This window comes from Mycena indigotica (genome assembly GCF_014461135.1).
Source record: "Mycena indigotica strain 171206Taipei chromosome Unknown Mind.scaff0006, whole genome shotgun sequence".
NCBI classification, from domain to species: domain Eukaryota; kingdom Fungi; phylum Basidiomycota; class Agaricomycetes; order Agaricales; family Mycenaceae; genus Mycena; species Mycena indigotica.
The window spans coordinates 1,055,160-1,079,366 of NW_023503005.1; the positions used below are offsets into that span (position 1 = coordinate 1,055,160).

The 24,207-nt window shown below is 48.7% G+C and overlaps 7 protein-coding genes across 7 annotated transcripts; 4 read left to right on the top strand and 3 right to left on the bottom strand.

Annotated features, from left to right (window-relative positions):
* Positions 1–547: 547 nt before the first annotated feature.
* On the bottom strand, positions 548–2,084 carry MIND_00679200 (putative Ribose-phosphate pyrophosphokinase 2; the record flags this gene model as incomplete). Its single annotated transcript, XM_037363504.1, has 8 exons — positions 1,877–2,084; positions 1,786–1,825; positions 1,662–1,732; positions 1,373–1,611; positions 1,259–1,314; positions 937–1,021; positions 662–896; positions 548–615 (listed from the first exon to the last, which is right to left on the bottom strand). Exons 1-8 carry the CDS (start codon positions 1,908–1,910, stop codon positions 548–550), a joined length of 828 nt encoding a protein of 275 aa, XP_037219148.1. The 5' UTR covers positions 1,911–2,084.
* Positions 2,007–3,330, top strand: MIND_00679300 (uncharacterized protein; the record flags this gene model as incomplete). Its single annotated transcript, XM_037363505.1, has 4 exons — positions 2,007–2,155; positions 2,206–2,300; positions 2,353–2,519; positions 2,572–3,330. 4 exons carry the CDS (start codon positions 2,007–2,009, stop codon positions 3,328–3,330), a joined length of 1,170 nt encoding a protein of 389 aa, XP_037219149.1.
* Positions 3,331–5,492: 2,162 nt separating this feature from the next.
* Positions 5,493–6,231, top strand: MIND_00679500 (CBFD-NFYB-HMF domain-containing protein; the record flags this gene model as incomplete). Its single annotated transcript, XM_037363506.1, has 4 exons — positions 5,493–5,591; positions 5,642–5,714; positions 5,761–5,854; positions 5,907–6,231. Exons 1-4 carry the CDS (start codon positions 5,556–5,558, stop codon positions 6,229–6,231), a joined length of 528 nt encoding a protein of 175 aa, XP_037219150.1. The 5' UTR covers positions 5,493–5,555.
* Positions 6,232–6,233: 2 nt separating this feature from the next.
* MIND_00679600 (DNA replication complex GINS protein SLD5) lies at positions 6,234–7,200 on the bottom strand (the record flags this gene model as incomplete). The annotated part of the gene is made up of 6 exons (XM_037363507.1): positions 6,970–7,200; positions 6,785–6,919; positions 6,651–6,733; positions 6,497–6,603; positions 6,380–6,449; positions 6,234–6,330 (listed from the first exon to the last, which is right to left on the bottom strand). The coding sequence occupies exons 1-6, from the start codon at positions 7,192–7,194 to the stop codon at positions 6,234–6,236; spliced, it is 717 nt and encodes a 238-aa protein (XP_037219151.1). The 5' UTR covers positions 7,195–7,200.
* A 111-nt stretch (positions 7,201–7,311) lies between these two features.
* Positions 7,312–9,940, top strand: MIND_00679700 (CFIA complex component; the record flags this gene model as incomplete). Its single annotated transcript, XM_037363508.1, has 8 exons — positions 7,312–8,231; positions 8,274–8,363; positions 8,410–8,819; positions 8,864–9,007; positions 9,056–9,208; positions 9,258–9,644; positions 9,692–9,817; positions 9,867–9,940. 8 exons carry the CDS (start codon positions 7,312–7,314, stop codon positions 9,938–9,940), a joined length of 2,304 nt encoding a protein of 767 aa, XP_037219152.1.
* A 138-nt stretch (positions 9,941–10,078) lies between these two features.
* On the bottom strand, positions 10,079–11,871 carry MIND_00679800 (Heterogeneous nuclear ribonucleoprotein; the record flags this gene model as incomplete). The annotated part of the gene is made up of 6 exons (XM_037363509.1): positions 11,823–11,871; positions 11,452–11,770; positions 11,149–11,189; positions 10,937–11,097; positions 10,638–10,889; positions 10,079–10,588 (listed from the first exon to the last, which is right to left on the bottom strand). The coding sequence occupies exons 1-6, from the start codon at positions 11,851–11,853 to the stop codon at positions 10,079–10,081; spliced, it is 1,314 nt and encodes a 437-aa protein (XP_037219153.1). The 5' UTR covers positions 11,854–11,871.
* Positions 11,872–11,907: 36 nt separating this feature from the next.
* On the top strand, positions 11,908–15,838 carry MIND_00679900 (Sec3-PIP2-bind domain-containing protein; the record flags this gene model as incomplete). The annotated part of the gene is made up of 16 exons (XM_037363510.1): positions 11,908–12,070; positions 12,123–12,235; positions 12,286–12,439; positions 12,497–13,173; positions 13,228–13,353; positions 13,402–13,503; positions 13,551–13,683; positions 13,738–13,838; positions 13,894–14,058; positions 14,118–14,223; positions 14,268–14,398; positions 14,452–14,717; positions 14,767–14,896; positions 14,947–15,211; positions 15,265–15,410; positions 15,464–15,838. The coding sequence occupies exons 1-16, from the start codon at positions 11,914–11,916 to the stop codon at positions 15,836–15,838; spliced, it is 3,147 nt and encodes a 1,048-aa protein (XP_037219154.1). The 5' UTR covers positions 11,908–11,913.
* Positions 15,839–24,207: the final 8,369 nt, after the last annotated feature.

Consider the following 24,207-nt stretch of genomic DNA (forward strand, 5'->3'; position numbering starts at 1 on the left):
CGATGGAAGTGAACTTTGCACTCGCTTGTATGAGGTTTTCCACCACCTAAGAAGTCGACTAGTTGGCGAGATAGACCTGAATTTATGCAGAAGCACGCACCTTTGTTCTGATATCATCCCAAAGAAGCGGGTTCACGCAGAGCTCGTGGTCAGGGGGTATAGCTTGCAGCCGCATCTCTCTGAATTGCGGTTTCTGTGGCGTTGGCTTGGGCCATAGATCTTTGGACGTTCGGTAGATTAATTTTGGTCCACCCAACACATAGTTGCCTCTGGGGTTCAATTGAAGTCCCACACCATGGTAATAGTGAAGCTGTTCGAAAGGATCGACCTCGTTGTGCATTTGTGATGACGAGGCCAACAATGGTTCGTTCGCCGCCGTCGCCACTGTGAGCGGTTCGGTTCTGTCAGCTGGTCGATGACTATTGTAAAGGGGGTCGTTACTGACGATCGAGTCAGCAACAGACCATCGCTCCTGAGCTGATGACGAGAGAGCGAATAAGCGAGTGGGTTTGGGAATTTTCACACTCTGGGCAAGTATATTATAGTTTCAATAAGGTACTTCGTGGAAGAGCTGCGACACCGACTCTCCATAATGTGACCTCCGAATAACTTCGCCTGAAAAAATCAATCCAGGGCGATACGAGAGACAACTGTAACTTACCCAGTGTCGGACCGATGTCAATGACCTCGATCTTAGAGCACTGTTCTTGGTTAGCCGTCTGAGGTAGAGTGTTGGTGACGATGAGCTTTTCTAGTCGACTCTCCATAACAGAGGTCAATGCATTCCCGCTCAGGATTCCGTGGGTCACAATAGCGTAAACAGAGGTGGCTCCAGCATCAGCAAGATGGGATGCAGCAAGAACCAAAGGTTCCGCAAGTATCAGCCATATCGTCCACTAGAATGGCGATTTTACCCGCAACATGGCCAACGAGTACCATCCTCGAGACTTCGTTTGCCTTTTTGCGCTCTTTGTGGAACAGAGCAAAGTCCACACCAAGACGATCTGCCATCGAGGTCGCACTGGATGATACCTGAGCCAACCGTGGTAGCATTTTGGAGGGCAACACACCGTTTGGCACCTCCAGCATCCGGAGAAACGATGACGACGTCGTTCAAGTCGAAGTGGGTACGGATATAGAGGATAACAGACGGCTCGGCGTAGAGCTAACCGGTGTTAGATGTGAGGGCCACTACGACAATCGTCTTACACTGACCGAGTGTAAGTTTGGAAGAGGAGACTGGCGGATAGCGACTTACTTGTCCACTGGAACATCAAAAAAGCCCTGGATTTGGGAGGCATGAAGGTCCATCGTCTACAAAACAAGTATACGATGAGCTTCAACGGAAGGGAGAAGTGGGCAAGAAGCGCACGATGACATGGTCGCAACCCGAGCGCTGGAGCATATTCGCGACGAGTTTGGCGGTGATAGGTGCCCGGCTTTTGTCTTTTTTGTCCTGGCGAGCGTAGGGGAACAGGGGGATGACGGCGGTAATGCGCTTTGCACTGGCAATCTTGCAAGCGTGGATCATGATGCAGAGCTCCATGAGAGAAGTGTTGACCGCCCCACAACCGGTGTTGACGATGTAAACATCGTCCTCGCGGACGGATTCTGGTGGAGCTGAGCATCTGGCCCTAGTCGGCTGGAAGTGGAAGGCGTACCTTCAATCCGAACGTTGTTCTCGCCAATACTGTTTTTCGTGATGTCTGCACGGGAGAGGGGAAGTCCAATCCTTCATGACGCCTTGAGACGATCACACGAGCAGAAAACCAGACCAAAAACTACCGGCGAGCGATAATCTCTGCTAGTTCTGGGTGACTGGTCCCTGTGAAAAAGTTCAGTTTCACAGCAAGATGAGGATAGGACAAGAGCGAACCAGAGAAAATCTTGATTCCAGCACCAGAAAGCATGGTGGATGGGGAAGAAAATCGATCGAGAAACGTGCGTGTTGACGTGACCGAGTGGCCCGGGCATTCACAAGGAACCAGTACAGAACACAATGAATAATGCACAGAAAGAAACAAAGATCTTCTGCTCTCCCGTGCCCCATTTTGTGTCCTGGCCCATTCGTCAAAGACGTTTGCTTGCAAGGCCGTCTGCTTCACGTGACACTTCTAACTTTCTCTTCTCCCATCATGGCTCTCAGCTTCATTGGGTGCGACGCGTTGGTGCCACACACAACGATATCTGACCACGTCTCCTTAGCAAACCCATTTCCCTCATTTCCCACTCTGATGTACGCTATCGAGGAATTTTGGCTGGTATCGACCCAGCCGCGTCCACTATCCAGCTTTCAAATGGTTGGTTTGCAGATTTATTCTCTCGTTCCTACGCGCGCTAATTCTATCACAGTTTTCTCAATGGGCACCGAGTCCCGTCGTCCTATGAATGAATATATTCCACCAGTCCAGGAACCCTACCAATACATCATTTTTCGCGCGTCTGAAGTGAAAGATCTTTCTGTCGACGAGCCCCCACCGTCTCACAGAAACATCACCGACGATCCCGCCGTCATTGGGGTGATTTTCCCTTCTTTTTTTGTTGTCTCCAATTCTTACTGTCATTTGTTAGGCCTCCGCGCCAGTGGCCCCTGCTGCAGTACCAGTACCAGTGGCAGCACCAACTTACGCCCAACAAACTGCGCAGCAAATTCCCGCTCGTCAGCAGCCTCCGGCTCAACAGCAGCAGACACAGCAGCAACAGCCTCGCGCGGCTGCCCCACGTCACCGCGACACACAAAACCAGACCGCCATCAATAATGCTGCGGCATCACTCGAGACCGTAGAACGTGCTTTGGGGGACCTACGAGTTTCCAACACAAACAACAACAACAACAATGGTGGTGGCGGCGGTGGTGGTCGGAGGCCCCGTTCTCGTCGCCAGGATGGCCAAGCTACTGGCGGAGTCTCGGTGCCTGCGGTGGACTTTGATTTCGCGAGCATGAATGCGAAATTCGACAAAGCAGCGTTGGCTGCCCGCTCTACTCACAACGATGGTGGAAGCGACCGCACTAATCCCAGCGACGACGACGACGACTCCAAAAACAAAGGAGCGTATAATCCGCAAAAGTCATTCTTCGACTCTTTGTCTTCGCCGCCACCGATCCAGCGGGGTGGCCAAGGAGGGCGTGGGCGCGGACGCGGGAGAGGCGCTTTCAATCGACGGGAAGAAGAGCGGGAACGCAATGTCGCGACATTTGGTGAGCCAGGCGGTGTAGGTCTCCTTGGGCCTGGCAGTTATGTTGGTGGCTGGGGTGGACATGGTGGAAGACGAGGAAATGGGAGAAGGAGGGGCCCAGGTCGTGCTTCTCAGCAACAACAGGCGCAGTAGTTGTTTTTTTTCAGTTCTTTGCCAGTGGTCAATATCAACAAAATAACCGCATTATCATCAGTCCTACAAGGGTCTAAGTAGGTGTTCGTGTACTGTAATTTTTATAGTCTGCTCCACCAGCATCTAAAGAATCAGCTCAGGCTCCTTGTCGAGTTTGACATGGATTCCCCCGTGGTTAGCGGCCCCTAGCATCCGGTGGTAGGCGTTGAGGTTCTTGTGCATCGTGATTTGGAAGACGGAGGCCGTTCCTTGCCTGGAATGGTGTCAAAACATGCTTATTGAACGTGCGAGTGTGTCAACTGACCGGCTAGCAATCGTCGACCATGCCAGGAAGAAAGCCCAAGTCCTGAACCATTTTTCACCGTACTTCTCGACAACCTTGTCTTTGTTTGACAACCAGTTGAGGTACCAGCGCCAGATCGTGGCAGAGTAGTGGACACCAAGCACGTCGATGGATTTGATTTCAAAGTTGGCTTGTTCCAGCTAGCAGAGCTCAAGTCAGCAAGTTACTACGATGGAGAGGGCGGCGAATGACCTTGTTGACGACCCAAGCAAGTGAGGCAGACGCGTCGGCACCAGGAAACACATATTTGTTCATGAAGAGACCCCACACGAGATCCTCAAATTGCCATCCTTGGCGCAGTCCGGCAACTTGGAATACGAATAGACCGTCATCAGCGAGGAGCTCGTACATTTGGGCAAGGAAGGCCGAGTAGCGACGGACACCAACATGCTACAGTAAACTTGGTGAGAGGCCACTTTTTTTGAGAGATTTACGCACTTCGGCCATTTCCAAGCTGACAATCTTGTCGTAAATTCCGGCCCCATGTGGGATTTCGCGATAGTCGCAGCACAAGATGCGGGCTTTGTCAGCAGGGATCTAATCGCAAAAGATAAGATATCAGAGTCGAAGTCAAATGATAGCAAGCCTACACCGTTGTCCGCAATTCGTTGTGTTCCAAATTTGGCCTGGTTTTTCCCTAGAGTAACTCCAGTAGCATCACAGCCAAAGTTCTTTGCAGCGTAAGCAACCAGTGTTCCCCAGCCACAACCAACATCCAATAAACTGAAGCAGTGTAAGGAGGTTACTAGACAGAGAGTTGGACATACCGGTCAGAGGACTTGAGATTCAGTTTGTTGCAAACAATTGCGAGTTTGTTGTCCTGTAGCGTCTCCAGAGACTCGAAAGTGTCGGGGGAGAGGACAATGCCAGATGTATAAATCATGCGTGGACCCAAAAACCTGGGGAGAAAAATGAGTCCTCCAATGACTTGACGTTTGAGGTGAATACCATTCGTAAAAGTCGTCTCCTCTGTCGTAATGCCCGCGAACCTGCTCCTCGTCTTGGTTTTGGGAGTGGACAATAACCTCGGGTAAAAAGTCCATGAAGACGTAGCGGAACAGTTCGGGAGTGAAGTTGAACTTGGCCCAGTCATGTCGCTGCTCGAGAATGTCAAGAACGTCACCTTTGACGCGCTTTTCAGTACGGGTGACGCGACGCGACGGTGGTCACTCACCATTGAAGTCAATCTTGGAGTCGAAGTAGGCGTCGTGGAAGACCTGCATCGGGATCTTGTTCGTGCCGTTGTAAAGCTTTTTGAGCTCGGGGTCCTTAATGGTGATGTAGGTTTCGATGTCTTTGCCTGGGAGAGAGACCTTCTCGTTCTTTCGTGCACCGTGGCTGGACATGAACGACCAATAGGCAACCGTCACGGGCACACCGGTGAGCAGAAGAAGGAAGAGGTAGGTCTTGAAACCGCCATACTTGACTATGGGGGTAACGCTCTTGATGATGTACGGGACGACGAGAACGACTGCAGCAAGTTGGTAGTTGGAGAACTGTGCATTGCCCTCCGCGAGACCGATGACCGGGGCATTTTTTATGGAGGCCAGTGTCGTAGCCTTGACGGTCAAAGACGACATGACGGACAAGAGCAAAGAGTCGGCCCACTAAATATTTTGAATTTTATGCCAGCGCATTACGTACGTAAGTGCGCAGCCGACCCCGGTATCCCCATAATTACTGGAACGGCACTCGATGAGCTGGTCTTGACCACGACCAGCCTCCTTGGGAGTATTTTGAACCCACTGGTAGCTTTACTACACGAGCACAACTGAATTCACAAGCCCTGCGTTATCACGCCTGTCACAGCTCGCGTCTCTCTCTCTTTGTCCTCTCCAAGTCTTCTCCCATCTTGTGGTTGGGTGGCGGGATATCGGCTCCCATGAAGAATAAGAACAAGCAAACCAAGTTTCCCGTCGTGCGCAGTGATGTCTCCAGTCAAGCTATGCCAACTCTGAACGGACATAGGCGCGCATAAAGCGAATCATGCAGAAGGACGAGGAAGTGGGCAAGGTAGCCCAAGCGACGCCCATTGTCATATGTGGGTCTTATCTACTTCATTTGAGCCCAACTGGAACTTCGTATAGCGAAGGCACTCGAGTTGTTTCTCGGACTCATCATTGACGAAGCGAGCAAGGTCACGTTAGAACGCGGGTCGAAGAAGGTGGAGGCGTATCATCTGTGCGTCAATAATCCTTCTGTGTACGGAGAAAAACACATATATTCGCTCCAGGAAACATGCCGTTGTGACAACGGAGATGCTCGATTTTCTCAAAGAACTCGTAGAAGCAGTACCCGATCCTTCTAACGGGGGGACTATTGACCTTGAGGAAGCTGCTGCAGAGAAGAAGAAGAGAGGGAAAGGTAAGAAAGCGGCTGTTAACAATGACGATGGTGAAGCTCCCCCTGCTCGCAAACGGAGAAAGCGCAAGGCCGATGAGGAGGTTGAGATGAAAAGTGAACCAGACAACAACGAAGAAGATAACATGGACGAGACAGACGACCATCATGAGGAGGACAGCGACTGGGAAGACAAGCCTTATATTCCCAAACGGTAGTTCTACACAAGCTCAACCTCTCCGTTCGCAATTTGATCAGTTACCGCTGAGAAAGGTAGAAGCATTAAACTGCCTCGCGACATATCAGCGACCTTTCCGCTTCGTTGTATTAGCTACGAGGCAAGGAATATGGCACTGCTGGACTGACCGATGTGTTCGTGCAATGGTATTCTTCAGTGCGTGAGCAAAAACTGGCCTTGTCGTCTCTGGTTCCGTTACTGGTCAAGATTTGAGTAGGCGATGAAGAAATGGGCTCAATATTTACCCATCGGCGGCATGATTAACTTGGGGCTATCGTCTAGCGCCGTTTGCGACTCCGGCAAACCTTGAAGAACCGATGAATGAAAGTGTCGATCGAGCAAATGCGCGTGTCTGACGGAGTGAACAAACTGGCCAGAGTTGAGTGAAGAAACACACACCGGCTAGCATAATCGCGCTCTGCAGCGGTTATCCGGGTTTGTACTTCTTCATTCGCAATGATGTGTCGCGCATATTTCTCGATCTAACTGGGCAGTATACGACCATCATCCAAGAGAACCAACTAAGAACGTACCTTGAATAATCTTGTTCTGACATAAGACCGGACGATGAACTTGACGCGTTCCACCTCGGTTTGAGCGAGCATTATACGCATATGGTCTTCCTCAGATGTTGAAGGGTCCCCTCGAAGAAGTTGGATCGTCTCGGACTGGATGTCTAATGAAAACACGTCCTTTTATATGTGCGCAGTGGACAGACTTGTCGTCTAAGATGGTCGAGTATTGACCCAAGCAAGACATCTTGAGCCGGTAATATATCTGGCGCGTGTCGCTCATTCATCCAGTGTCGCGTAAGTTGTTGCAACGGAGTTTGGTACCCAGGCAGCTCTTCGAGATCGATGTCGGGCATTGGCTCGTCTGCTTCATCATCATCGAGGGTGGCCGCGTTCTTTGAGCGTTGATACTGTGCTTCCCAATGGCTCATGATAGGCACGTCACAAATCGTGACAACCTTGCCTGTTTTGCTCCCACCCTCACTCGAACACCTTCCCAGTGCCTCTGTGTGTGGTTGACGTGTGCCGCAAGACCTCCCAAGGTGAAAATGTCTGACGCCGAGATGAAACTTGAAATGGGGGATGAGGCTCCAACTCAAGTAGACGAGCTTGACGTGGCTTTGGCTCGTTTGCAAGAGTCGCCTCACGACACAGAAGGATGGAAACGTGCGATTGATCTTGCGGAATCGATGAACGACATGTCCCGTATTCGCAAGGCCTACGACGCCTTGCTTAAACAGTTCCCCAACAACCCGTCTGCCCAAGCCGCCTACATCAACCACTTTCTTGTTAGCAAAGCGACATCGAGCGAGGCGGAAGAGCTTCTCAACAAATTCTTGCGAACGTCACCAGCGGTCGATCTTTGGCGCTGCTATCTAGACTACGTACAAGGAACGAACCAGCACAGCGCCCAGACTCGCGAGACGATCCGCAAAGCGTTCGAGTTTGCACTTAACCACATCGGCCAAGACCGCGACAGCGGCTTTATCCACGCCGCTTATATTAAGTTCCTCAATGAAGCAGAAACGACGACGACGTGGGATACTCAACAAAAAATGGATGGTCTTCGAAAAGTCTACCATCGCGCTGTTCAAATTCCGCTCGACAATGTCGAGAAACTCTGGTCTGACCTCGAAGCTTTCGAGAACGGGCTGAACAAAATCACCGCCAAGAAGTTCATGGCTGACTTGTCTCCCGCCCACATGCAGGCTCGCACCGTCCTTCGCCAGCTGTCGACCCATCTCAATGGCTTGAATCTCAACAGTCCCACGAATGGCCTGATCCTCCCGGTCCTCCCATCATTCAATCAAGCCGACCGCCAGCTCGTTGCGCGATGGAAAGCTTACCTCAAGTGGGAAGAGGGCAACCCTTTGGAAATTGACGACAAAGATAAAGCGGCACTGATCAACCGCATCCAACTAATGTACCGTAAGGCTTTAGTGCGCATGCGATATTATCCCGAAATATGGTGCGTGGTTATTTTATTTGTTTGTCTTCTAACCCTCTTCAGGTTCATGGCTTATTCCTGGAATCTCAGCGTCGGCAACACCACCGAGGCAATTTCCATATTGAAACAAGGTTTGGAAGCAAACCCAGACAGGCATGTGTTCATTTTTCTTGATCTTCCTGTACTGATTACAAGACAGCCACTCGCTCACCTACGCATATGCTGAGCAACTCGAGCTGCTCGAGCTCAACAGCAAAAAGGAACAGCGGGAATATGCTGAAGTCCATGCTCTCTACGAGCGCTTCTTCGCCATCCTACGGGCTAATCTAGTCCGCTTGTCACAGGTGGCCACTGTTGCCCCCACTGATTCGAATTCCTCGCCCCCGGATCCATTTGGAGACGAGCCAATGCCGGATGCGACCAAGGAGGCCAACAGTGTCGAAAATCCCATGGCCGAGGAACTTTCGGAGCACAAGAAGCAATACTCCAATGTGTGGATCAATTATATGCGTTTTTCGCGGAGATCACAAGGGCATAAAGCGGCGCGCGATGCGTTTGGGAAGGCGAGGCGGGATGAATATACTGGTTGGGAAGTCTTTGAGGCGGCGGGTATGTTCTCTTTTGATTTTGTCTTCGCAACTAACCATCGTCAGCTCTTACGGAATACAGATGCAATTTGGATGATGGCCGCGACGTTGCTGCTCGCATCTTCGAGATGGGAATGAAGAAATATGCAACTGAGCCGCAATATGTCCTGAGCCATCTTGGGTTCTTGTTGACAGTGAACGACGAGAACAGTATGTCGCTATTTTTTTCCTTTCCTTGACATCTAAATGGGCACGTAGATGCGAGGGCTTTATTTGAGCGTGTGATCAACACATTCACACCCCAGCAAGCCAAGCCAATTTGGGAGCGATGGTCAAGGTCCCAGTACATGTACGATGACCTGAAAGGTGTTTTGGAACTGGAACGACGAATGGCGGAGGTATATCAGAATGGTGAGTGCCCAGGCAATCGGATGAGATGTTTTTTTAAAAATCAAATTAGATGCACCCATCAAACGCTTTGCGCAGCGTCACACATATCATAGCATCGACCCAATTGCTGACCATGATTTGGGATTTTCCAAATCGCGCAAACAAAATCAAACAGCACCTGGAACACAGGCTACACCCAGTAACGGCCCGAATTCTCTTGCGCCAAGCAGCTCGTTGCCAAACCTTAACTCGAATAAACGACCGCCCCCTCCACCGGACCGGAAACCGCCAGAGCACAACAAGCGTCCACGGCAGGATCGCCCACCAGCGCGATACTCGCCACCACCACGAAGGGATCCTTCCCCAGCTCGCAGTAAGGAGGATCCACGACACGTGACGCTGCCTGCAAAGCTGTACTGGTTTGTGCAGCAACTGCCCCCGCCGGAGACTTACGATGGCAACTATTTTCTGTGTGAATATTGTCTGTCAGGCTGATAGTTGTAGGCCCGCTCTTCAACGCGGAGCTTCTCCTCGAAAGGCTCAAGGGTGCGGTCATTCTCAGCCAAAACAAGTCGCGTACTCCGCCTCCACAATCCTCTGGTCAGCCGTCTTCGCCTCCAACTGGTCGATGTGAGTTACTGAAAGGTCGTTGTCTATGTTGCTGATGTTGTGGACACAGCGAATCGCCCACCTCCGGACTACGGACCATATCAGGGGCCCAACAGCAATCCCACGAGACGAGGACGATATTGAGCGGTTCGAGCGGTTCAAGCATTACAAATCATTGTAGCATAGTTCATCTCTCAGAAGTACTACTCCCTTCGAAACTTCAATGTAGCAATACTTGGAAATAATAGATGATAATAAGAGTACAGAATTCTAAAGTAACGTTCACCGAGCATACGGATGGTAGTTGTGCTGGCCGCGCACTCCCACTCGCTGAGGGCCCACTCCAGCGTTACCCGCCATAGGGCCAGTTGGTGGTCCATTACCGGTTTGGGCACGCGGCCCTCGAGGAACATTGGGGCCCGGTCCACCTCCCGGTGCAACTGGCGGAGTGCCTCGTCCCATTCCTGGCGTCATCCCCATCCCTCGGCCCATTCCGGCCATCATTCCACCCATTCCCATCATACCCATGCCATTCCCCATACCATTTCCCATAGCGTTTCCCATCATGCCCATCCCCCCTCCACCGCCCGCCATCTGAAACATACGCGTATACAAAGCCGCAAGTGCCTGAGGGTCGAACGGCGTCCCCGCACCAGCGCTGAAGTTCCCCGCTGCTTGCCCATTTCCGCTAAAGTTGTTTGCAGCGTTGAAGTTGGTGGTCGCAGCGCCAGTTGGGTTGTCTTCACTGAAATTGTCGCGCTGATACCGTGGTTGCGCAAGTTTTACGTCAATCTACAATTCAAGTTAGTGCCACACGAGCTGTGGGACGAGACTGACGAACCAGTTTGCCGTCGATTTCGAGGTTCCCGAAGCCAAGGAAGGGTTGAACGTCAGTGTCCTCAAAAGAGACAAATCCAAAGCCTTTGCTGCGGCCAGTCTCGCGGTCTAACATCACGGTCGAGTCGATGACCTTTCCGAACTGCGAAAAGAACGCTCGCATAGACTCAGATGTCACACTGCCAGCGAGACCGCCGATGAAAAGTTTAGTGGCACGCTGATGCTCTTGTCTGGGAATGGCGCGTTTGGGGTCAATCTGGAATGCAACTTCAGATGACGAATGGATAGAAGAACATATCTTACGATCTTGCCATCGAGTACATGCTCACGAACCATCACAGCGTTCACACTCGCGGGATCGTCGAAGGTCAAAAAAGCGAAGCAACGGGAACGTCCGGCGGCGTCGCGCATGATGGTACAGGCATCAACTTTTCCGAACTGGCTGAAGTAATCGCGGAGACCGTCTAGAACATAGATTGAGCCACGCAACGTTGCGACATAGCGCAGAGAATTACCGTCTGTCGTATCCCAGTTTAGGCCACCAATAAACATTTTGCTGTGGATCCGCGAGTCGATTCAAGGGAAAAGGACATGGAAGAGATACGAAAAAGGTGATATTAGCATCCTGTAGGCTAGAACAAAGCATCACGAGGAAAGAACCAGAGACTCTACTTGTGGCTGCAGACATACAGACAGCGGCGGAGTACGCTAGCTAGGGCTAGGCTAGAAACTGACTACTCGCCAAAGAATATATCGCCAGACAAAGCACACAGTAGACCTGGAAAGGCGGGAATGACCGGGTAGAACAAAAGGCTCACCCTTCATCTTTCATCTCCGAAGGCCTGACGCTCCGCTCTCCGCCACCATGGTAAGCACCATCAGACGAGATGCCACCGCCTCGGTAGTCATTTGTTTGGGGTTGCTCGTAGGTTGGGATTTGCTGAGTCACAGACGAAAACGTTGCTATTGGTTGCCCAGTCACTGCTGGTCTTGGAGGTTGCACGGTGGCAGCTGGGACAGGTTTGGGCGCGACGGCGGCGGGTGTTGGTTTGGCGTCTGGCTTGAGGGGTTCAGGTTCAGTCGCATCGACGTTTCCCTGGGTTGGGTCGAATTCGGTTTCATCGTTCCCATAGAGGTCTAGCGTGGCATTAGTTGAACCGTTCGTTGAGCAGAAAAAAGTGGGAGGTACCGCCATAGAGATCTGCGTCGAGGTCGGACATGGTGGTGGTATGGAGAAGAGAGAGTCGATGGTGATGTGACAGGTGACCGACCCCCTTAGCATGGGCTCTGAACAACGCCAAGTTATTATAAACTCCGTTTTCAATCGTCGCAATGCCGCTGGCCAGCTTGAAGAGACGTACATGGCCCATGTTAAGATCTGGGAGGATGCTGGGCCTGAAGGCGGTGGGAAGAAACCACGCTACATCCTTCTATCTCGTAGGTCCAATGTGGGGCCTAACGCGCTCCACTTATTTATCTTACAACACAGAAACGCTGAACGGAAACGGATTCCTGCACAAATCGAAACTCAACACGAATGGCACATTTTCAGTGGGAAAGACGTGGAGGTTACCAGAACTTCGTGGTTTGGCGGTGGTGAACGTACGTGTTGGTCCAACCGATCTTTACTTCGTCAAGCCCATACACTGCAGCCCACGAACTTCAATATTACCCTTTCCAGGACATATAGATGGCAAACTGAAAACGCCGTTGATCAAACGAGGTTTCTTGAGACAGTTATCCGACTCTTTCGTGCGGTCGCCCCGGGCACTCAATTGCAGTTGGAAGGTATTGAAGACAGCTCCGGTGAGTGTCTTGTTGACATGGGATTCGGTCATCCTTGAATGAAGTATGCAACAACAGCGAGACCAGATGGAACTCGGCGACCAAATAACAACCAACGGGCAGCTACTCCCGACCACGAACAGCGCGCTCCATCTCCCCCTCCTCCCAGATCTCAATCGCGTAATGGCTTCGCATCACGACCAGCTTCACCAGCAAACTCAAGTCGTGGTTATCCTGCAGGGCGGTCTGCTTCACGTGCTCCAGCACCGACGAGCTCGCCACAGCCTCGTCCTCGTCCTGCTAGACGCCCATCAAATGCTGCTTCCACAATCAGTCAGATTCCCGCTCCCGCGACTGCTGTCCCAACACCGTCAGTTCCCGACACCATCCCTTCTCCCGAACTTAATCGGCCCCCTCCTCGCTCATCGTCACCCTTACCAGTAAGATCAACGAAGCGCAGTGGAACTAATGGTATGCCGCAAGACGGTCTAACGCGTCGAGACCAAACCGCTCAGAATGCCCGTGTCTCTTTCTTTGACCCCGCGAATCAAGCCACTTTGGACCGTCTAATAAGATCAGCTGCCACGGATATCGACGGAGAGGAGGAAACAGCGCAGGCCATGATGTCCAGTGTTGAGGAAATGATTGAAGGCTATGAGTGGGCCATAGACGATGTGATTGGGCGCAAATCTTCGAAAGGCGCAGCGGACTTGATCGAAGCGCGCCTCGTTGACGAACTGTCGGCACTCGATAAGGCCTGTTGCCTTCTTGTTTCATTCAGGACTTCGCTAACGACCTCCTAATATTAGGCCAACATTCACTCGTTCTTGGAGTCGGATGATCTTATTGATGTTGTTCTCAAGTTCATGGACGACGCGATGGCAGAGTTGGATACCATGGACAGTCTGGTTCAGACGTATAAGATCCACCTAAATGTGCTTCTTCTTCTCTTTCTTTTCTTGCCATTTTCTAACGGTCTTCAGGCCGTCGGGGATGATATTTCCTACATTCAGTCGCAAAACCGTGGCCTTCAAGTTCAGACTCAAAATCAACGTGCTCTCCTTGGCGAAATCCAGAATCTTCTGGTACCTCCTGATTGACGATTGTATCTTCTTCGTTCATCCCATTTTAGCAAACCGTCCAAGTTGACAAGGATGCTCTGGCAATCCTCACCCAAGAGTCCTTGGAGAAGTCAACTGGAATTCAACGACTCGAAGAGGCGGCAACAATGCTTTACAAGGCTCTACAGGCTGGCCAAGATACAGGTGATCAACCTTTTGATTCCGATGGCCTCAATATTAAATGTGCGCTTCAACTAGACATGGCCGCAACTATGGAGCGTCTACAAGAATATCGTACCTATAACGCCCAGTTCTGCAAACGCATTTACGACTTCCTTTCAATAATGTTCACAGCTCAGGCAAGGCTTCTTCTTTAACAACGACGGTCGCACAACCTTACTCTTCTGTGTTCAGTCTCAAATGCTGCTCGGTTCCACGGATGGCCTTTCAAAGCCAGATGCTCGTGGTCGGTTAAAAATGGTCGTGCATCAAGACCTTGAACAATATCTCGGGCGATATGCAGGCTTGATGCTATATCTGAAGGAGATGGACGAGAAGGTATACGCAAAGTTGTGTGCTGTAAGTCTCTTTTTTCTTTCAAAAAGCTCATCTTGTCAATCAACTGCTCACTGGTTTAGGCGTACTTTTCGTCCTCGAGTGAACTTCACCACACACAAATCAAAGCCCTCTCTGGAGCGTATATGAAACTGGTAAAGAAGGCATCCGAAGAGGAACAGGAGCAAGGTCCTTGGCTTCGTCATATCGTCTATTCCTGACCTGTCACGTAGGGTTTGGGGCAACTCCGACTGTCAGTGCAAAGGGCGCCACTGGAATGCGCCGCGCAGGCACGCTAATGAGGTCTCCGATGGATACACGTAACAAAGACAAAGATAAAGACGGCAGTCTCAAAGCGTCTGAGGTCAGTCGTCATCTACGTGCTCGGCAGGGAAAGTGCTATATTCGAGGTTTCAGGTCTTAGCATTGATTTTAGAAGAGATTGCACCACTACTTTCCAGGGAGGAAGAATTCATGGCCGATTTCTTACAGATCAACGATGCTGCGTTAACTTTCGCCGACTACATGGATCTGGACAACTACTTCCGCAGACAGGCATCTCGCGGGGCTGGACTCAGTCAGACGACGATGAAACTTGTTCGTGGAGCAATGGATCTCATATTTGGCTTTTTGCCGGAGGAGCTCAAGTCATGGTTGGATAATGCATTGGCAAAAGACAATATGTACGTTGTTGTTCCACTTGGAAAGTCACTTGTCCTCAAATAGAATCAGGCAGATCGTTGGTCTCATCGTCAGTCTTGAGCGCTTTATAGCAGAAGCTGACGATCGAGGCAACCTCTTCCTCCTGAACGCCCTCGGCAAGCAACATACGCGGCTGAAAGGATTGTTCGATCGTCACATTGCCAGTCAAATCCTTTTGCTTGCGCAATGAAAGAGCTAATTTGCCATCAGAATGAGCAAATCAAGGGCGTCGAGCAAACTAAACTGAACGGCAAGAAGCGCAAGGGCGTCGTGCATTTCGTCAAGCACTTCCCAGTGTACATCAGCCACGTGGAAAGCCAGCTAATAGGTGCTGATGCGCTGGAAGTACGGGGAACTGTCGACGCTGCCTACGACCGGATCGTCCAATCCATGTTTGAGTCGCTCAAGCAGATGGCCAAGATGGATGGAGAGGGTGAAGATAAAGGACAGCTCAACTTCCACGTGATATTGATTGGTCCGCCTTCTTTTTGCTTCCCAGCGGCAGCATCGTAAACTGAAGTTTCACAGAGAACATGCATCACTTTGTGGCCGAAATATCGCAGATAGAAATTGGTTCAGTTTCGGGCTTTTTACGACGCGCTGAAGGGATATACGACGAAAACATGACCGCATACATCAAGATTGTTCTTCGTAGACCGTTTGGGAAGCTCATTGTGTGTTCTCTCTCATTGTTGACGATTCCAGAGTGCTGACGCTGGGCGGAAAGGATTACTTTGAAGGTGTCGAACGTCTGTTGAAGACAACGGCTCCTTCCGAAGTCGCAACAAATCCCAACTATAACAAATCAGCCCTCAAGAAGGTTGTGAAAGAATTCAACGCAAAGGATGTCCGAAAACATGTCGATGGCTTATTCAAGCGTGTGGAGAAGCACTTTACAGAGGGCTCGGAGGACAGTGGTGCCGGTATGGCCTCTGGGACTGTTATGGCCGGCGTGTGGAAAGCATGTGAGGAAGAATTAGTGCGGGTTACCCAACTGGTTCAAAAGCGAATTACCCAGTGCTATGCGGATAGCGGGGTAACACTTGAGTATACTATAGCAGATGTTGAATCAGCATTCCGCCGCCAGCGAGCGGGTACTTAATTGTGTAGACGAACAACATTTGAATGCTGAAGATGACATTCACATATTACTTATAACTTTTAGTAAGAGGTTAGTTACAACAAAACACACTTGTGCCATTTATATCTTCTTTTGTTTCAGTCACATCCAAGTCCTTTTCTTCCCCACCGACCAGCACTGTCCGGATGCATGTGAGCATGTCTGTTCAAATCTCAATGTAGTCCCAGGCTCCTAACCCTTGTTGCAGAGCTATTCAAGTTGGAAGTGATTCTAGACTATATATATATATATATATATTGAATTTAAAATCAAAGATGTGACATAACATGACAAAAAGAGTTCATAGCACTCTAGATCTGCAAGAGGGCTGGTGTAGCAAACTCACCTGTTGCTCCCACAACCAGTTGTACATTGGTTGCCACTGATAACTCGCAGTGCTGGCAGCACCTTTGTCAAGTGCCATGCAGAACAGAGGGGGGTTTCTACTATAGCTAACAAGCCAGTAGCTGCCTGACACGAATGAACACAAGACCAACCGGACCGGAGCGGAGTCGGAGCGGACCAAGGCCTGCGAGCGGAGTGTGTCCGGTTGAAGGACGAGAGAAGAGGATCGGAGTCGTTCCGCCACAGAGGAGGAGTGCAAGTAACGTTTATAATCAAGCTAAAGTACCCACCTGTTTAGCCCCAAACCCACTGTACATTATCAGTGGCAACCCGCTGGGTTGGCACTGATAACAGCCAGTCTTTTCAGCCCGGCCTCAGTGGTGAATAATTGTTGGAAAGAGGGGTGAATATTTCCTAAGTCTAAGGCTATTTTTTTCGCAAAGTCCAGGATGTAAGGGGTGAATAAAGGTGAATAATATGATACAGGCCATCTAGATCAAGTCCCTGTCATACTGTGTGACATCTGTGGCATATCATCCCTCAAAGGAAATTTTCACCAACAGAGACTTGAACTAATTTTAGCAGTTATGTCCCACTGTTAGACAGAGTGTGACAACCATGACAGATTTCTAAAAAAAGGAAATTTTCACCATGGACCAGCTTGATCACCAGAGAATGTCACACATTGTCACAAAGTCAAAGTTGTATATCTTGACCATATGAACAACTTTCATTAGGTGACCTATAGTGCCAGCTGAGTAATTCCATCAATATAAGCCATTCACTAACTGATAAAGAACTGATAGGCCTTTATCTTTATAGCTACTTGGGCTAAAAGCATAAATTAAGTACTAGCAGGTAGAGTTTCAAGAGTATCATAAGTTGACATTGCTATCTGATCATTATCATATGAGATAATCACTATATTGACTCTTGAGTCATATAAAAGAGAATATCTAGTACTTACACAGTGCAACATGGCTGACTAGTAAGTTTAGGTACTCTAAACCAAGTCTCTAGTATATCTACTGCCAACCCAAAGTGAATATGGATTGTGAATGCTGTGTATTCACTCATCAGTGGGATTTGATCTCCATCAACTCTCCAATGTGAGGATAGATCTCTAGCTAGGCTGGGTTGATAGAGCTGGGACAGAGCTCATTTGAAAGGTATACCCTCCTACTATCATGTAGGATATTCATCTATATCATCTGCTACTGTCACATCAATTTATTGACTTCCAAGCATGATGTAATACTGAGTTTAAGAGCATTTTGCTGATATCTTGGGTGTCCATGCATAGAATCTCATGATCTTGGTTGTTATAGTTTCACAGGATGGTCTACCATCATCCTCTCAATTGGTGATTATCCAGCCCATACTAGGGTCAGTCAATTTATGGAGGCCTTAGGTGCCATATAACCTAGGATGGAGATATGCTAAAGGTGTAAGGGTACCACTTTCTGAGAGGTGGACTATACCCCACTAGGCTATATACTTAGATTTTTCAAAGCTACAAAGGCTATACCATGGTGAGCTCATCATTATTGGTATAAATAACACTGATAATGGTACTGTAGAAGATCCAGAATAGCTATGAAGTTGATTTAAGTGCTGGACAGGTTCATTTGAAGGCCTATACAATCCTACATCCACCTCTTGAATCATACTTGAAATTATTTTCTAACCAGTTGTAATAGCAAAGACACTCTCTTTTGCTCTATGGGTACCTCTGTTCAGCTACCTTCTGTAACACATGCCAGAACCACAACTGATCATGGTACAGGGTCCTAATAGACATCCAAATATCCTCATTCACCCACCTCAATGTCCAAAACTTAGTGTACAGACCTCACTATTCATGTAAACTAGTTTTGCACCTAACCTGTGTTTCAATGTCTGTCCTAATTCATCCTTTGAGGGCATACAGAGATCAATCAGAGTATGTAGCTAGGTATGTATACCTCATTGGCTGAATTCTACATGCTGTGATTCATAATCAACTAGCAGATCATCATAGTATTGTCAATATCGTTGTGGAATAGCATTGATGTGTATAGTAGAGAATAATGAGAGATTGCATCTATATAAGAGGGTGTAAGGGATATTATTCCTTAGGGGGACCCCTCTGTATGCTTCCTACCTTTATCTCATTGAGGAGTACTCATATGTAGGTGAGTTACTGCAAAATTGGGATAACAGGATACATACAGCATAGACAGGCAGATAAGATAGTTAAAAATAGACGTTTGTCACAGTGCCATTGTAGACATCCATTATAGCAGAATACAACTTAGATCATGATTATCCATGAATTCCTTACCATGATATCAAGTCATCATTGTGCTGGATCAAATTTAAAACAGAAGAAGTACAGAACAGTGGTATAATAGCACAGGCTTGAGGTATATGACTATGTTCATATCAGAACATATGAAGACTAGGTAACTGCCTTCCTACTTAAAAAACAATTATCTGAATTCATTCAGAACTGGTAGAGATATTACTGGATCAATGTGCTTGATAGATGATCATTACCTAGTATACATAGACTAATAATATTCTATTGGTAGGGATATTGATCTCTCTGTTCAGCTATCCTTAGTACTGCTTGAATCAACTCTGTAAGTTGTCTGGTCAGTAAGATATCATTGCATCAGGTGTAGATCAGCTAATGATTGGCCAGTACTGATACAAGTATAAGGCGGCAACAATAGGTTACTTAATGAATGTTGTTCAGATAGTCAAAATATAGAACTTTGATCTTGTGACATTCTGTGACATTCACTGATCAATGTATTCTCAATTGGTAGGGATTTCCTTTTTTGGAAACTTATTATACTGTATGTTGAAATATATGATCATATGGCACAGTTACTGAAACCACTAGCTCCGATGTCAAGTGATGAAATTTTCTTTTTTGAGAAATGTCACATAGTGTGACTTTGTGGACTTCATTTCAATGGCTTGTATTGCACTATTCACCTTTATTCACCCCCTACATCCTGGACTTAGCGAAAAAAATGGCCTTAGACTTAGGAAATATTCACCCCTCTTTCCAACAATTATTCACCACTGAGGCCGGGCTGAAAAGACTGGCTGTTATCAGTGCCAACCCGGTGGGTTGCCACTGATAATGTACAGTGGGTTTTGGGCTAAACAGGTGAAAGCACCGTAGCTACTTTAGCTGTTTAATGTCAAACCCTGGGTTTAAGAAACCTTTTTCTTCGCCTTTTAAACCTTTTATTCTGGCCCTGGTTGATAAGATAAGACAAGGAGGAGATAAGATAGACGATAAGATGGTGATTGGATCATCAGATGTTGATGCTGATGTTGATTGACAGCGTGGAGTTGGACATGAGGCAGACAGCACGTAAAGGCATGGCTAAAGTATGATGTTATTGCCTCTCGTATTAGGGTATGGTAAACACATGGTAGTAGTGTATATAAGTAGAGTAGATTTCGTCTTGTACCCCAGTCTTCGAATTCTATCATCTTTACGATATCCTTTCATGGTGCTTCTTGCTTGCCTTTACTGGCCAACTGGCATCCTCTGAATTGGTGTTGTTTGTGACATAATTTGAAGACTACCCTCTTACCCTCATACCTTCCTACCTCCTACCACCTACCCAAACCACTCCCCTACCCCGAAACTATTGCCAAATTTCCCACACCTATTTTCCCACGCCCTCTCCCCTTCTGCTCTAGGTCATTGCTCTGGGTCTTTTGCTCTAGGTTTTTTCTTCTTGGCTAGGTACACTCGGAGACAACAATCCAAGGGACCCACTCAAGAGGACACGCACTTCGTACTTGCAAGAGAGACGCTTGGCCCAACCCAGGCGCTTTCGTAGAGTCATAGCTGCTACAAGGAGCGCAGGGGCAATCTTCGGAGAACCCTAGTTCGTCCAGCGCGGGGTGTGTCGTAGAAGGCCTCGGTGGATTCCTCTCACGCAACAGGTCTCTTGGACCCCCAACAACGGACTCTCCGGTCCATCCTCTGTGGCGCTCTCCGCGTGCTTTGATCCCTGACCTCTCGTCAGGGGCTCCTTCTGAGGAGTCTTCAAGAAATTCTTCGCCCCGCTCTCTCTCCCCTCTCCCCTCTCCATTCAATCACTTCTATCTCAACTCTCTCCCTCCATCTCCTATATCCGCCCTGGCTACTCTAGCCATCACACCTACTCCCGCAACCATACCCCAAACCACACCCGCGCCCGCACCCCAACCACCAACCAACATGTCCCGCGTCGTACTTGCGAACCCCCCCCTCCCCTCTTCTCTGGTGAGAAATCGCTTTGGGAAAAATTTCTATGATTCTGTCACAACTTACATTGCGGCATACTCTGATGCACTCAATACCGATCACAAACAAATTTGGTTTCCGATCTCATACCTTCGATCCGCAGATGCTTCTGCATGTACGGCAGCTGGCTGGGTGCGCAATTGGAAAAAGCGAACCCTTAAGAATGGTGCGCTTGCGGCCACCTATACATTCGACAACCTCATCGCGGAGCTGGAACTCTTGTTCAAGGACACAAACGTGGCACAGGTGACACATCTGAAGCTGATGACTACTCGTCAAAACAAGATGTTGCTGACCGACTTCTTCCAGTCATTCAAACTACTGGCAGAACAGGCAGGCTATAGTCCCAATGCCAAGCCTTGTGCATACGACACATTCCTGATCCAGCTTCTCGAGGAGTTAGTTAATACAGAGATTACTGGTCCTATCTATGTGGGAGGCACTGCCCTGCCCAAGACCTATGTGGAATGGAAAGAGCGTCTGATGCAGATCGACGCGAACTTGTCTCGGAACAGGCTGCGTTTGGGCCGCCGCGGACCGACGTTTGGTTTCATACCTCAATTCCAACATACTCCGCCTGCTGCCCCACGTGCCCCAGTACCATAAGCAGCTGCGCCTGCTAAGGACCCCGATACCATGGATGTCGACCGCGCTCGACAGAAGTGGAAACCTCTGCGTTGCTTCAACTGTGGCAAGATTGGCCACATTAGTCGCAACTGCCCGGACCCCCCTCAGAAAAAGCTCAGCGTCAGGGCCTTGATGGCTCAAGTTGATGAGAGTGACAAGTTTGATGGCACGCTGGCGCAGTTGATCCAGAAGTTGTGCGAGGTGGGTTTTTAAAGCACTCCTCTCCCCTGGCCAAGGAGACGGAGCGATCCGACATTGTTGATTCGAAATATGGACGTTATTCTCCTCTCAGTAAATTAAATGCAACCCCCGATATGCCTACTACGGACTCTTTTTATGGTACCGACTCGGACTCGTTACGAAAGGACATACATGAATTCCTTTACAACTCTCGTCGTATCCATGTTTTGCAAAATCAGAATCGTCTTCATAACTTAAAGGAACAAAAGCGTGCTGAGAAAGATCAGTGGTGGACTGAGTTCCAAAAGGCCTGTGGAGAAAAAACCGCATCAACAAAGACTGAGAGAGAGGAAGTGAGGAGGCGGAGGCTGATGTGACTGTACCTCCAGTCCCAGTGCACACTAGGGTCAGAGACTCTATCCGGATGCAAGAGGCTGCTGCGCGACAAGCTAGAGCCAAGCCAGATCGTCTTAGTCAGGAACTGAAAGACTTTCAACGGGAATGTAAACGCTATGAGATGTTGGTTCCAGTAAATCTCATGGTTCCCGAGACTGGCAAGGTCTGCGCAATTAAGGCTTTGCTCGACAATGGTTGCACAACAACCTGCATTGACCAAGCATATGCCCAAGCTGAAGGATTTGAGTTGAAAGAGCTGGACTCTCATATTGTTGCTCGCAACACAGATGGAACTGAGAATACTTATGGCAAAATAACACACTATGTCGAACTACACATGGGTGTTGGAGATCACTGGGAAATGCAACACTTTCTTGTCACTGGACTGGGTAAAGCCCGTGTCTTCATTGGATATGATTGGCTTCTCAAACATAACCCTGAAATTGACTGGCGTTCCCAAAAGATCAAGTTTTCTCGCTGTCCAGTTGAATGCAATGCGCGTGATAAAGAGTTCCAAGCTGACCCTGATCTGGAAGAAGGAGAGTCGATCTTGCTCGTGGACTTTGGTCCAGCGGTTGATCTCCGACTGAAAGAGACCCAAGTGCAGCAAATGGCAGAAGAAGCTGGTCGAGACAAAGAACGAATGACCGAGGAAAAGATTCCCAATCAGTATCGAGAGTTCGTCAAAGTGTTCGCTAAAGAATCATTTGACTCTCTACCTGAACGTCGTCCATGGGATCATGCGATCAAACTCAAGCCGGATTCTAAGGCTGTAGATTGCAAAATCTATCCTCTGTCTCGTGATGAACAAAGAGAGCTTGACAATTTCCTGGAAGAAAACCTAAAGAGTGGACGCATCCAACCATCAAAGTTACCGATGGCGTCCGCCTTCTTCTTTGTCAAGAAAAAAGATGGCTCTCTTCGACCTGTGCAAGATTATCGGAAGTTAAATGAGATGACGATTAAAAAGCGTTATCCTCTACCCTTGATCTCTGAGCTCGTCAATAAGCTCCAAGGTGCCCGATACTTCACAAAGCTTGACATTTGCTGGGGTAATAATAATGTGCGCATCAAGGAGGGAGACGAGTGGAAGGCAGCTTTCCGAACCAACCAAGGACTGTTCGAACCCTTAGTCATGTTCTTTGGGCTTACCAATTCGTCGGCAACATTCCAAACAATGATGAATGACATCTTGCGTGATCTGATCAACGAAGGACACATTGTCGTCTATCTCGACAATATTCTTATTTTCACGGATTCACTGGAGGAACATCGGAAGATTGTTCACCAGGTGCTTGAGGTTCTCCAGACACACAAACTCTATCTCAAACCCGAAAAGTGTGAATGTGAATGCACTGAGATTGAGTATCTGGGAGTGATTATCTCGCACAACTCAATGAAAATGGATCCTGTGAAGATTAAAGGTGTCATGGAATGGCCGCAGCCTAGAACTATGAAGCATGTGCAAGCTTTCTTGGGGTTCACCAACTTCTACCGCCGATTTATTCGTGGCTACAGTGAAGTAGCTCGACCTTTAACCAAACTCACTGGCAAAGGCGGTTGGACTTGGGGACCAGAATAGCAACAAGCCTTCGATGGACTGAAGTTGCGAATAGCTGAGGATGCAGTATTGGCACTGCCAACGGACGATGGAAAATTCTGTCTTGAGGCTGATGCTTCTGAAGGCGCAATTGGAGCCATTCTTAGTCAAGAACAGAATGGTGTATGGCGTCCCGTCGGGTTCTTGTCACATAGCCTGATGGAGACAGAGCAAAATTACGAAATCTATGACAAAGAAATGCTCGCCCTCATGTTTGCGCTGGAAGAATATCGTGTCATCCTCATGAGTGCTAAGGAGACGTTCGAGATCTTCACTGATCATCAAAATCTCGAATATTTCAAGAAGCCCCAGAAGCTGAATCGTCGACAAGCCCGATGGGTCACTGAGTTGTCACAATATGACTTCACACTGCACCATCGTCCTGGAGTGCTTAATCGGAAGGCTGACCTGTTATCTCGACGGGCTGATCATGATCAAGGAAAGGACGATAATAAGGACCTCATTCTCCTAAAGCCAGAACTATTCAGGGCGACTCAAGTACACTTTGAGGGACCAGAAGATGATCTTCTTAGTCAGATCAAAACAACTAGAAGATTAGATACCAGTGTCAAACTGGCCCTTGAAAAGTCGCTGCCTGATTGGCGAAGAGATGGCGATCTAATTCTTTACCGAGATAAGATCTATGTGCCCCGAGATGATACTCTTCATGAACGGATCATTCATTTGCATCATGATACCCCGCTTGTTAGACATCCATGTCATATCCGTGCATCCGTCATGTGCCGCGGCCTGCGGACCGGTCACGTCCCGCCGGCCTCCGGCCCGATCCGATCCGGTCGCTCCGGCGACCTTGTACTCTGTATGTCTTTCGCCTTGTTACTTATACCTCCGTATGTTCTTATGTTTGTTACCTTCCATATGCACTCCGTACCTTGTACTTAC